We start from the raw sequence: 14,320 nt of genomic DNA, 5'->3' as shown, positions 1-14,320 counted from the left end.
CACACTCCATAATCAGGATCTAAATATAAGCATTAAGCAAGGCTCTCTTAAGCACACTATCACTCAACTAAAAATACGACGGCTGAAATCCAAGGCAGGGATCGAGTCAAGTCACAAATGCACACACAAATGATCTGTCATTACTGTTGCAATGAACCCGTGACCCAGGGGAGAATAACAGCTTCATAGCAAAGACCCCATGGACAAATGGACAAATAAGTAGGGTGGTAGTAGCCTAGTGGGTAACACACTCGCCTATGAACCAGAAGATCCAGGTTCGAATCCCACTTACTACCATTGTGTCCCTGAGCAAGACACTTAACCCTGAGTTACTCCGGGGGGGGAATGTCCCTGTTACTACTGATTGTAAGTCGCTCTGGATAAGGGCGTCTGATAAGTGCTGTAAATGTAAATTAGTAAAGATATTACAGTGTGCTAGATTATTATTGTCTTAATTAAGAAGAACAGGAAGTGACATGATGAAATACGGCAACGCAAATGCTGTGCAGTCATGGTAACAAAAGAACATCTAAGTTAAAGCAATATTGCTAATTTCTCTTTAACCAGCATTTTTTGAAGGTTGCAGTTTCACAGCAACTTTTATAAAGAATTGCAAATGTAATATATATATATATATATATATATATATATATATATATATATATATATAGTGTTTGTTATATTATTATTTAGAATTGATTCAAATTGTTGTTTAAGTGAGAAATTACATGACTTTATCAAAGATGTTGATAATTACAAATCTTGTGTTTTTCAGTGACAAAAGAGAAAGTAAACGAACTCCGTCTAAATATGGGATGGTAGTAGCCTAGTGGGTAACACACTTGCCTATGAACCAGAAGACTACAGAGTCACAGGTTCAAACCCCACTTAATACCATTGTGTCCCTGAGCAAGACACTTAACCCTAAGTTGCTCCAGGGGGACTGTCCCTGTAACTACTGATTGTAAGTCGCTCTGGATAAGAGCGTCTGAAAAATGCCATAAATGTAAAATATGCTCATGAAACAGATTCCCCTGTACTTTAATTCATACAGAGTTCTTGTGTGAAGATTCGTTTGCAAAATGTCTTTTGCAAATTTTCACGACCATATGTTCTCTGAACTTTCTGTGCAAATGTGAAGAAACTAACAACCCTTAACAGCTAAACTTAAATGACAGTGTTTCTTCCTCCAAGTTCGCGGCAGCCCGAGCCTGAGTAAATGGGCCTGATCCGGTTCGGGCCTAGATCATCAACTGTAATTTTAACTTTTAAAAGGAGACACGCTTACAGGAACCATGTACATCATCATACATTCATGTGTCAGTCGGGTGTTCATATTGACAGGACGCTATAACAATGCAACACTCTTTTTCCTCTGGTTATCTCCTTTATCTCTTTTCAGAATGTCGGAAGCAGCCTTCAACACTCCAGTTTATGGTGTAAAAAGCACACGATGATTTTAGTCAGGTTTACAGAAATGTTGAAGTGATCGGAAAAAAACGTTGGTGCTGATGAAAATGTCTCCGCCGCAGACTGCTGACCCATGTCCACCTCCAACAGAGCAGGTCCGTGGGAAACTGACGTGGTATTGCGGATTGGCCAGCGGTATTGTTTACCTGTAGACAAAGTGCCATCAGGATGCACTATGGGAAAAGGCAAGGCAAAAAAAACCTTACATGGCCACCAGCACACAAAATTCGCATGTACAGAAACACCCTGTTGGCTTCAGTAAGTTTTAGTAAAAGCGAAAAATTGGAAAATTTAAGGGAAAAGGCAGCAATCAAAATTTCGACTCCATTTGATGTGCAGGGAAAACAAGGCTGCATCTCAAAACGTACAGGACTTGTAAGGACTTTTAAAGGAGGTGCTGCTAACGTCTTGGTGCCAAATACCACAGGACGCCATCAGTGGTCTAGTGGAGTCCATGCTTCAACAGTCCAGGGCTCTAGAGTGCCACCCACTTTTTCTATTGTGCGACAAAAAAAACGAATAACGTCCCCCCAATGCAACCAGACGTTCGAGGGAAACATAAGTCTCTGTGACTCTGAAAGCCCATATCGTATCAGAAACTGTGAAGGGCGGGGCCCATCTCTGATTGGTCGCGGTCCAGATATTCCTGTACATATGAAAGTGCGTGTGCTGAAGTCAGACAGAGCGAGGTGAGTGGCTTGGACAAGTACAACTTATTTATTATTGTGGCGGTGGATGCTTGACATGCGAGTAGGGTCGCAACGATTCCAAATTTTTGTGGTGCAATTATAGTCATAGAAATACAACCGGTCTCACGATTATCCTGATTATTTTACGTGAGTTGATTTCACAATTGTATTAGCATATGTAAATCGGACCAACATATTATATAAAGGTTTTGAACTTTATTGCAGCTTTTCATACAGTAGCCTGTTTCCTGGAAGCTTGGACACCACCTTTTATGACGTTTAATTGTATAAATACGTGTTTTAGAAAACGTGCCTTTTAAATGGCAAATCGTGGCAGCTTTAGCACTCTACACCAGCCCCCGTCGACCACGTAGAATCTGTAACCCCCCCCCCCCCCCCCCCCCCCCCCCCTTTGGAATTTATAGGCTGAAAAAGCACAGTGCATCTATAAAACACATTACATGCTGCAGTCATTGTGCTGGCCAAATGATCCCTCTCCTCACTCACTTTCAGCAACAGGCAGCAGCAAACCGCAGCCGAGATGATAATCCGGATCAAGCCCTTAAAACACTTGCACTTTTCATTTAGATTTTCTTTTTATTTAATTAATCTTGTTTGCATTTCGGCTCAGTGAAGCACCAGCACATTTTCAGTGCGTTACCTCTCTTGTGCTTTATGTCAACCAGCTTGTTAATCATTTACATGTCCAAATTGCCTATATGTACGGCAAATTAAAAAGCCAACCGTAGTCCCGAGTCGAAAATTTGGTGCACCAAATTATTGTGCTGGTGCACATAAGGAAAAAAAGTCTAGAGCCCTGCAATCACAGCTAGTGTGGCAACATGGGGGGGATTTAATATTGTGGCTGATTGATGAATTTCCAATAATCACACTGTGACTGCTGAACAATAATCCGAAGCACTGACAACAGCAATTTGGAGGTTTTTACAGCATGTCGCTCAGCCCCGTTGCGACGTTCTCTCACTTTCTCACCTATTTATTGATTTGTACATGTTCCCAGGAGGCTCAGTGTACAACCTGGAATGGGATCAAAGCTCTGGATACTAATTTACAGCCTACCTGTAGATAGTAACTCATCACCACCCCCACACATATACACGTACACCAGATGAGCCCCTTCACTCACTTTTTAAAAAATGTATTCAGTCATTTACTCGTTCGCTGACGACACATAAATGAACACGAGCGTGGATGGAACTGATCCTGGGACAATGGACGTACCCCGGGCGGGACACAGGCCCGCACCAATCATTTAGAGTCGGCAATGCACCAAGTGTACACGCCTTTGGGAGGTGAGAAGAAACCGGAGAGCCCAGAGGAAACCCCCAGCAGCACGGGGAGAACGCGTAAACTCCGCACACAAAGCTGGAGCCGGACCCATAGCCTGATCTACTATCAATGGTGAATGTTGCTAACAGAAAACACCATGCTGTCACGAGAGCTGCTCTTCTTAGGCCAAATTTTGGCTACTCGGGCTTTTAAGCACCAGCAATGACTGTATATCTGTTTTTCTCTCGGTGGGTTGTACGCACTAATGTCAGTACATTTCACCCATCAGAATTCTTCAAGTTATCAATTACATGCAGGAATGACTTGGTAGTGGGCGTGGCGGGCGGTGTCCATCGACCTCATCGCGTTTGCGCTGTCTGCCGAAGGACATTGTGCGTGTATGGAAGGAGAATGTTGCGAGCTGACGGGAGGGGGGGGTTAAGATCGTCCCGAATGAGGAGGCAGGGCGAGTGAGAGCTGCCAATCACTTTTACTTTGAGAGCAGCCGGATTAACTGAAAGAAGAAACCCCGAAATTGAGGCGGATCAAGGGGCCGGCCGTGCACGTGTAAGCTGACACCAAGTGTGAACGTACAGCGGTACTCTGGGGTGCAACGTGTGAACAAGTTAGCAAGCGAGACATTGCATGTGTGTGTGTGTGTGTGTGTGTGTGTGTGTCAATGAGAAACAGACGTATGAAGCGCCGAGGCGTTTGTCCTTGTGTGTTTATTCCCCCCCCCCTTGTGCAAGCCTTGAGATCTAAAGTTACGTGTCACCGATTCATGGTTGTGTCTGCACACAGTGTCCAATCTCTTCCCAGACCCCCCCCCTCACACACACACAAAAACACACAATCCACATGCTGATCCCGCTCTCCCACTCTCTCTCTCTCTCTCTCTCACTCACACACACGCAACACGTCGCCCATCAATAAACGCGCCTCGGCGCCCGTGCGTCCATTAACTTAAGAAACCGTCGTCCTTGGTTAATTACACGTGCAGTAATTATTATTGCGAGCGTCTCGGCCCCGGGACTTGACTTTAGGGATTTTTTTAAAATCCTAATTGCGTCCCATCAATAAAAGCGGCGCGCCGAACGTGCCGAGCGGACTGCGCCACGACAGGGTGCCAGGGAAACTTTTACTTTTTATTTTTTTTATCGTCTTGTTTTCCCATCCGGCTTTTCTGTCTGCCTGTATTCGCTTTATTGTTATTTACACGCCTGCTATAAGTGTCTGGGTGGGAAAAAACGTAGCGGCTGTCAGTGAATTTCAGCCGCTGTGTTTTTGCTCCGCAGGCTCGGGTCGATGTGCATCTTTTAAAAGGCACATGCAAAATAGAAAGTAAAAATTCGGGTGTATTTGAACAAAACAACAAAAAAAAAAAAAAGCAAGAAATACGCTTTAGAACCGAACCAGATGGAAATAATTGTGTGCCGCCAAAGGACCTGTCTGGATGTGCACCGTTCGCACGGCTGCTCGGCGGCCGCGATGAATGGACGAGCCTCCGTCCCGCTCGATCTGTCTCCTCTCCGCGGGACGCAATTACGACGGGACGAAAACGCCGCAGAGTCCTGGGCGCGGAGGGCCGTGGATTCTCCCTGCCGCTGCATGCACGGAACCGGCAATTACGCGGGGCGTGGGCGTGCACGGGTTCGAACCAACCGGGGCCGCTTTTATTAGAAGCTTCGACCTTTTACTCACGTCATTAAGCTGGTATTATTATTGCACGACAAGCCCTGTGTTCGTCGTCCGCATAAAGTATTGCATTATCAACAGTGAACGGTGCCAACTGTTAATTGTGGCAGAATGTTCATGCATGAGCTCAATGGGCTCAAAATGTCGGAGGGAAAAGAATAGGTGCAGAACACAGCCAATCAGAGGCGGTGCCCACCGCCTCATTCTTCCATGGTCATTTTCCGAATGGATGACCATTACCGACCGGGAACGCTCTCGACACCCAAACGAAACAAACACGGCCGTTGTTGTGGGTCCTGCGTTCCAAAAGGCCCCCGGTTGGCCACCCCGCCCGGCCAGCCCCACCCGAGCGGCTTGCTCAGTTTGTTCAAGTACAGTAGAGGGCTCTGTGGAGTAAGCTGTGTACAGCTAGCATAGCTACACACAAGACATTCAAAACTCTGAGCGCCTTGCGGTGTTTTTGCTGCCCTTTGTAGACACGTTCGTTCATGTTTAGCACTCATTGACAGACAATGCGGACGGGTGGATTTCCCCTGATGAGCAGAAATACGTGTTCACCAGAAAAACGCCTGGTTCAGATGTCCGCGTGAATCTCGCTAACCTATTGCATCGAAAATCGAGGCATTCATCAACGTAATCTAATGGAATTGTGAGACCAGGGAAAGTTACATGCATACTCGTGCTAGTGATTCTGGCAGCGTTCACCACCACCACCACCCCAACCGATCCGCACATGCAGAATCGTCTTCTAACGCGAGGAAAACATTCGAGGAAAACGTTCGTGACGCACTTAGCAGTCACCCTTGCCCAGAGCTGCAGGGCATTTAAATAAAATTGGAATTTTAGTGTGCCACCCATCTACACCACACCCCTGCCTCTGGCAGGTACATGCTGCGCTAAACCCCCCCTACAATTTCCACTCTAAACGCCCACCTCTTATATACTCTGTGCCCCTTCCTGCCACCCCCCACCACCACCACCACCAACAAAAAAAAGCCTAGACACGCCCCCGCTTGTGTTTGAATGGGAGATAAAGGAGAAGTAAGCTGGCACTCATTCACTAAAGGGAAGCTCTCCTGATTGCTCGCTCTCATGCAAAAGTCTTTTCATGTGGTGCCCTTCTAAAGCCCAAGGATAACTCTATTGTAGAAGTTAAGTCGATTAGGACACATGTAAACAGTGGGCTCGGCGTTGGTCTTATACTGATGCATTGTAAGTACATTGTAATATGCATTTTAAATACAATGTAGAGTCCTATGAAATCTGTTTTATTTTTTCCTAAATTTCATTAGATTTTCTTTCTATTTTAATTCTTCTGAATTCCGTTATAAACATATATATTCACCTAAAAACTATGTGATTATGGAGTGGGTGGGGACAAAAATAACAATATGACAAATCACATTTAATTGTTGTTCAAAAAAGTGCTTGGGCATTTACCGTTTGCTTTTGTAAACAATTTACATGTAAATAATATGAACATTGCATGCAAAGCACTATTACACAATATTACATTTACAGCATTTATCAGACGCCCTTATCCAGAGCGACTTGCAATCAGTAGTTACAGGGACAGTCCCCCCTGGAGACACTTAGGGTTAGGGACCACAATGGTAGGTCAATGGCAGTGGGATTTGAACCTGGATCTTCTGGTTCACAGGTGAGTGTGTTACCCACTAGGCTACTACCACCCTACCAAATTTCAAATTCTTCCAAAAAAAAAAAAAAAAAAACATTTCACGTTTGACCGCAACAATAAAATCACATAAATAAACATTGGAGAGACCTGGAATACAAAAAAAAGTTGTGTCCACTTGCATAATGCACTGGAACCATGATAATAAAATCATATTTTCCTCTGTTTCTGATTTGTTGAGTTATTGACTATAAGTGGTCGTCACATTATTCTTCCAATTCATAAAAAAATTGTTTGAGATTTGTTCCGCTCTAAACTTAGCACTAAGAGTCGAATTCCATAGTTTTCTGAGGACATCGCTGTCCCAGCGAAAGCCAAACGAAAATGCTGCGCTTGCGCGGAACCAATGGGGCAAGTGGTCCGGATTCGACACCTCTTCAGCATTGCTTACCGCACGGACCACAATTATGTTTTATTTGTTGGGTTTGATGATTCCTGCCAAGTTTTCTGCATCGTTGTTGTATTTGCGTAGACTGCACACGTAACAATTCAGCTTTTTAATTTACTCATCTTAAGAAATAATTTGTGAATAACTGACCCGAAAATGCCAATATTCCAATCAGTGCTATTGTTTTGTGTCACACCATGCCACCATACACATCATAGTGTAAAGTAGCTGCTACTACCCAACACCGGTAAACACTGCAGTGAGTAAACAAACCATTAATAACACTCTGTGTGTGGTAATACCAGTGCACACGTCCACACACAAACGAAAGAAAAGCATACGCCGAAGTAACCAATGAAGTTCATTATATCAAAACGCCACAGCCAGCAGTCCACATCAGTACCGTGTGTGTGTGTGTGTGTGTATAAGTGTGAGTGTGTCTATGTGTGTGTCTTTTGGTGTGAGTGCACTGTTTATCATACTTACGAAAGTAAAATTAAGGAAAAGAAGGTGTAATGGGCCACACAGGACAAAAGGCGGGGACACACAAATGGGTCAGGAGGGATCTGATAAGGGGGGACACCCCCACGGCGAGCCTTATTAAGGTCAAATACGAGAGCTTTCTGATGAAATACCACAGGAGTGGACCGTAAGCAATCAGGCTGTAGGGGGCTCGAGGGCTGCAGGACATGTTAATTCATATTATCTTCATACCCCCACCCCACCGTCCCCTCCAAAAGTCGCTCGCTCAGCCATCTTTAGATTTGATGACCGGATGCATTCATTTACATTTACATATAAATTTCAGGCATTTTTTTAGACGCCATTATCCGGAGTTACTTACAATCAGTAGTAACAGGGACAGTCCCCGCCCCTGGAGACACTCAGGGTTAAGTGTCTTGTTCAGAGACACAATGGTAGAAAGTGAGGTTTGAACCTGGGTCTTCTAGTTCATAGGCGAGTGAGTTACCCACTAAGCTACTTCACTGTGGAACTGTTTTGATAAACGAACAACAGTTTCAAAATGTTCAATTCAGTCCAGATTTGTATTCATTTTGTGTCGAGGACTGGAGAGCCGAACCACCGAGCAAAGGTTCTCAATGGGGTTGAGGTCAGAATCCATGAGTAGCCCCAATCCATGTGTGCAAATGTTGCCTCACGATCCCTCAACCATTCTTTCACAAACAGAGCCCAATGAATCCTGGCACTGTCGTCATGAAATAGCCACATCCGTACAAAGCGCGATCATCCGGTATATTCAGGTACTCGCACAGAATGTTGCTGAACCCAGACCTGACCAACTGACCCTCCACCCGATTCGACTCTGGAGCAGGGTCGGTCTGAAGTGAAAGTGAAGTGCGATTGCCAGTGTGATGCGCACATTTACCTCTGCATTTAACCCTTAGTGAGCAGTGAAAGTGACCATTAAAGCCATCCGGGGAGCAGTATACGGGGACGGTACCTTGCCCAGTAAGGGTGGTAGTAACACACTCGCCTATGAAACAGAAGACCCAGGTTCAAATCCCACTTACTACCATTGTGTCCCTGAGCAAGACACTAAGTTGCTCCAGGGGGGGGACTGTCCCTGTAACTACTGATTGTAAGTCGCTCTGGATAAGGGCGTCTGATAAATGCTGTAAATGTAAAAATGTAAAAAAAATGTAAGAGGTGGCGGTTCGGGTTTTGTCCCTGCAACCCTTTGACCACCACCGCCGATCTCGTCAGACCACATGACCTTTTCTCAATCTTTGCACATCTTTGCAAATTTTTGGCCACACAGCTAATTAAGACTCGATCTTCTCCGAACTTCACCCGTCCATGTTCCACCAATCTGACTCCTTCAATGGTCTCTGATCTCCTGACCAAATTTCGAGTCCAAGTTCATTTCAGCTACATACGGGTTCAACAGTTCATAGCGAAATGAAGCAAAGTTTCTCTGGAACCGGGTGCTACGTGTAACATTTAAACGCAGCTCCGTACGTGGGACACAGGCAGGGCCAGAGCAGGTCTCAGCCCAATCTGAGTCGTGTCGGTGAGCCCGTTGGTTGTTTTAATTGCCCAGCGCAGGTCGTTCATTTGTCAGACGTTCCCCCCCCCGACGGAACGCACCCGATCGCTGCAGCGGCTAACCAAACAAATTCGCTCATCTACAAACCAGGTGGCAACTCCACCCCCCCCCCCCCCCCCCCCCCCCCCCCCAGATCGAGCGCCTCGGTGTGTTCTCCCTCCACATGGCAGGCAGGGACGATTAGTCGCTTGGCTTCCGAGCGGCAGCGTTTATACTTTATAAGGGATTCGTGAAAAGGAGCCCAAAAAAAATTCTGCCAGTTGGCGCGGGGCGTTATTGGGGAAACGGGATATGGCAAGTCTCTGAACCAAAGAACATTGTTGTTGCGACGAAAACGGCGCATAGGCCGCGCGAGGCCTTCTCCCGGACAGAAGGCCCACCGCCCGAGTCGCGCCGCACCGCTGACATTTTTATTCCCCTCCCTCCGTCACTTGTCCCTTAGGGCGGAGGCCTCACTTGAGCCTCCGCGGCTGCGCAGGCGTGCGCTAGTGGGGGGGTACATGTTGACAGGGTGACGCCGGTCAGGCCCAAAATAAAGCAGCGGCTCCCCGAGCCCCGATGACTAAGGCAGGAGGCTCGCTTCACACCAAAGTTAAAATACGAGCACTGGCGCTTTAATGGACCCCCGTCCATCAGGTTGATGTTTAGAGGTCCGTCTGACTTTTCCCCCCCTCCTCTTTTCCTCCGCCTTTCGTCCCGTTGTAAGTCGCTCTGGATAAGGGCGTCTGCCAAATGGCACAAATGTACAACTTTTTTTTTTTTTTTTGTAGTTCGGGAGAGAGGTAATACTAAGCCTGGTGGCAGGATTTAGTTTCCTGTAGTAAAAACGTCCAATCATCTCGACAGAACACGAGCGACGCCATGTCAACAAGCGCGCGGAATTCTTCACTGGCACGCGAACCATAAATTAAAAAAAAAAAAAAAAGCATCTTACACTGTGCCGCTGTGTTATTACAATCGTCATGCTATCATATCATGTCATATCACTGCTACTACCATCATTATTCTCATAGTATAGCATATACTATATATACACTAATTATATTCATACGCTGATATATTGTCATATTGCTGCTACTTGTGTAGCTGGTTTGTCCAGTTTGTCTCGACCTGCACTATATTATGGGTCGGTGCACAATGTCCTTTGTCATTCCATTTTTTCGCAGTCTCGTCTCTCTCTCTCTGTACCTGTGTACGGTAAGATGACAATAAAGTTGACTTTGACTAATACAGGAGCACGCGCACTCCTGCTGGGCCGTAAATGCAACAGGCGGGTGACGTAACAGACGCCAGCGGGTTATCGGTTGCAGTCACGAGACGCCCCAAACGCTCCTGATCTACAGATTAACCGGCGGCACTCACCACTACATTCCGGTTCCGTTTTTTTTTTTTTTATCCCCGAGAACAAACAAACGTTTAGGACCCTGCTCGCCGCCATTGCCAATTAAGACGGCGAGGCCGAGGAGCGCACAGAGCGCTCATTCGAGCGGCAGATGGGGCCTGGTCCTGCCGAGCATTTTCTGCTCAAGAAGGGCTATTAGAAAGCTGCAGCGGCGCTCCAATTCCCCCCCCCCCCTCCAAATTACCCAACCCCGTCCCCTCCATCAGATTCACACTCCGTTTGAGAGAGTAATACGCGCGGAATATTGTGACAGTTACGGCGAAAATGTGTTTGATGGCGGGTGAAGCGTCTTTTGGCTGCGCTGCCGCGCGCGCCACGCGCTGCCGAGGGCCCAGAATACCTCTTATTCCACCGAGGCCATCTTATCTTTTCTTGCCTTTCCCTTTCCTTCTTATCCCTAAACCACAAGTCCAACTTTTGCCGAGAAAAAAGTAGGCTTTGGGTCACATTAGGAGTGAAGAAAACAGGAAATTCAACCAGCCTGCGGTCGATTAATCACTAGTAGAAGTGAAAAAGTCGGCTACTTCTCCCTGAACTGCGGCATTCCCATCTCCAGCTGTTAGAGCTAAACTGTCCATTTTCATCACTGCCTAAAAAGAGCACAGTCTTATAAATATGCTGAACACAGGGACGGGTAATGAACATTTATGGATGTCTCGATGTGAGACAGATGTTTCAGTGTTGCATGAGGGGAAAAAAAAAATCCATTTGTTATTTAACAAAGATGTGTAGCAAGATAACAACACGGCGAGAACGCGAGCGTGCCACAGGTATGCCCCTGCATACCGCGGGTGTGAGCGTGCGTGCCTGCGAGTGTGCGTCGGTCGAGGGTGCGATCGTGTGTAGTCATGTATGCCCGGAATCAACCAGTGGCTGAGAGCGGCGCGATGGGGTGCCGCCACGGGCCGATCAAAGACGCTGGCGCGCCATTCCCTCCGTTCTCTTCCTCTCCCCCGCGACCGGAGCACTGCCGGTCGTGGGGCCTGGGCCGTCGCCTCGCTCCCGTTTCTGCCGAACTCGGGACGGGGAAAGTTTCATCAGTTTAAGCCAGCTCACTCAAATTTACAGTTCAACACGCCCGGTTGTAAAAAAAATAAAAAACCTCATCTTTTTTACATCACATGCAGTTTCTAGGATTTTTTTTTACAACCGGGCATGTTGAACTGTAAATGGGTGTGTGTATATTAGTAATAATGCTGTTATTACAGCAGCACATTCACAGTAACAGCTAGGTGTGGGTGTTTTGTATAGTAGGTTATCTATATATGTGTGTGTGTGTTTTGTATAGTAGGTTATATATATGTATAGTAGGTTATCTATATATGTGTGTGTGTTTTGTATAGTAGGTTATATATATGTATAGTAGGTTATCTATATGTGTGTGAGTATGTTTTGTATAGTAGGTTATCTATATATGTGTGTGTGTGTGTTTTGTATAGTAGGTTATCTATATGTATAGTAGGTTATCTATATATGTGTGTGTGTGTGTGTGTGTGTGTGTGTGTGTGTGTTTTGTATAGTGGGTTATCTATATGTATAGTAGGTTATCTATATGTGTATGTGTGTGTGTGTGTGTGTGTGTGTGTGTGTGCATGGATGAGACGCGAGTCCCTGACAAATCTACGCATCCTCCTGGAATTACAAACTCAATTTAATGCGCGGCCGAGACGGGAAAAGCAGAGCGTCTGCGCCTCCGCTGCTCCTTCTGGGGTGGAAGACGCCGCAAACCCCACCTACCCCCCCTCATTCTCCGGCGCAAAAAAACTTTATTAACCTTCGGCAAGGAAAGCAGCTCTTCCAATTTGAGAATTACTGTCGTTAAAAAAAAAAGAATACGTCTTACTGCCCCTTCCTGATTCCAACTCTTTTTCATCAAACGAAGGGAGCCAGGCTTTCCTTCACGTGCCTAATTAAGCCAAGTCTTGCTTATGCTAATTAGCCTTAAAAAAAAAGTATTTAAATTGTGAATTTTTATTTGCATACTTTACGACTACTTTACACATGTGGCAAAAATTACAACCTGCTTACAAATAATAGTATATTATATGATTTTTTAGTATAAAAGTGGGGTTAGAGTGAAATACTTTGAGGCTTTTTGTACTCAGATCATCCCACTAAGTACCATAACTTTACACACGGATTTGGGCATGTTGGGAAACGCCGCCCAGGATGAATATGCTTGTTAAGTTCGGCTCAAAAACTAATCTGAAGTCAAAGAAAAGAACAAGAGCAGCAATCTGGCCACCCCATGACCGCAATATTTCACTTTTTAACCGTGATAGTAGCCCTGCAGGGAAGAAGGCCACCGAGTCCCAGGTTCGAGCCCCACTCACTACCACTGTGTCCCTGAGCAAGACACTTAACCCTGAGTGTCTCCAGGAAGACTGTCCCTGCACCTGCTGACTGTAAGACACTCTGGATAATCGCTTTAAACGTAGAAGTTGCAAACTTTTTGCTTTCCGGGCCCCGTACCTGCCGTCTGCGTACGCCGTCACGTCCAGCCACTCGCCCACCTCGTTCTTCATGCACGGGGACCCGGGGTAGGGGGCGCGGGTCAGCATCCCGCCCGAGAACCACTGCTCCGGCCCGGCTCTGTCCCGGGACACGTACTCGTACGGGCTGCATATGAAGGCGGCTTCCGGGCCGGAGCCGTACGGGGAAGCGGCGTGCTGCGGGGCTCCGGACTCGGCGTAGCGGTGCTGGAAGTCCCAGGGCGCCGCGGACTCGCCGCCCGTGGCTTCGGACTTGATCCTCCGGCTGTAGTGGGTCAGGTAGCCGGCGTGGGACGGTCTGTGTCCCGGTTCGGTGGGGAGGGACTCGGCGGGACCGTAGTGCGCGGGCAACAGTTGGTCGAACTGGCAGGAGGAGGCCGAGACTCCGGGGCAGACCCGGAACTCCCCGAACTCCTCCTCGGGCCGAGGCGCGGCGTCGGCGCCCCTGAACGCCGCCGCCAGCATCCGGGCGCCCGGCGCGGGGCGCTTGTACTCCCCCGCCGCGGAGCCGCCGGCGCCGTCCGCGCAGCCGAGCAGGTAGCCGCACTGGCCGCGGTCCGGTCCCGGGTTCGGACCCGCGTCGCCCGCCTCGTTCGGGTCCATGGCCAGACCCAGCGAGACCGAGACGGCTTTGCACAGCTCCCGTCCCGTTTCCGAGATGGTGGTGCCGCTGGCACGCGTGTCACCGGTCCGCGTCGCCGGTCCGGCTCGTACGCGCCCGGTGCTCCGGTACTCGCCGTCGTCTGCCGGCTCGGCGTCCCTCCCCTCACTTTTGCTCGCTTTCGAGCTCTTGGCGAAGTAGATGCAACTCACCGCCGCGTCCGGGGTCCCGGCGTCCGGCGCCCTTCGCGGCGACTGCCCGCCGCCCTGGAGCATGTCCCACGCGTGCCTCTCCCGCGGGAAGCCGCACGCCGGACCGGGGAAGTCCAGGCTGTCGGCGGCGGCGACGCGCCCGTGGAGCGCGGCCGGGTACGAGGCGCGGAACACCGAGTTCGGGGAGTCGCACAGCCCCCCTATCCCCACGGGAGCCTCCATGTCCCGGGCAACGACGAGGAGAAGCGGCGGCAGCAGACAGGCCGTGAGCCGCGCGGGGGCCTTCAGTGAACCCGCCTCGACAAGTTCATTAAGTT

The 14,320-nt window shown here is 48.0% G+C and overlaps 1 protein-coding gene across 1 annotated transcript in view; it reads right to left on the bottom strand.

Annotated features, from left to right (window-relative positions):
- ar (androgen receptor) overlaps positions 1-14,309 on the bottom strand; it is a 36,047-nt gene extending 21,738 nt beyond the window's left edge. The window contains exon 1 of the mRNA XM_028982209.1: positions 13,171-14,309. Within this exon, the coding sequence (XP_028838042.1) occupies positions 13,171-14,225 (1,055 nt within the window). The 5' untranslated portion in view covers positions 14,226-14,309. The remainder of the gene's footprint in view (positions 1-13,170) is intronic.
- Between the last annotated feature and the right edge of the window lie 11 nt (positions 14,310-14,320).

Source organism: Denticeps clupeoides, chromosome 6 (genome assembly GCF_900700375.1).
Source record: "Denticeps clupeoides chromosome 6, fDenClu1.1, whole genome shotgun sequence".
NCBI classification, from domain to species: Eukaryota; Metazoa; Chordata; class Actinopteri; order Clupeiformes; family Denticipitidae; genus Denticeps; species Denticeps clupeoides.
This window is presented reverse-complemented; position numbering and strand designations above follow the sequence as displayed.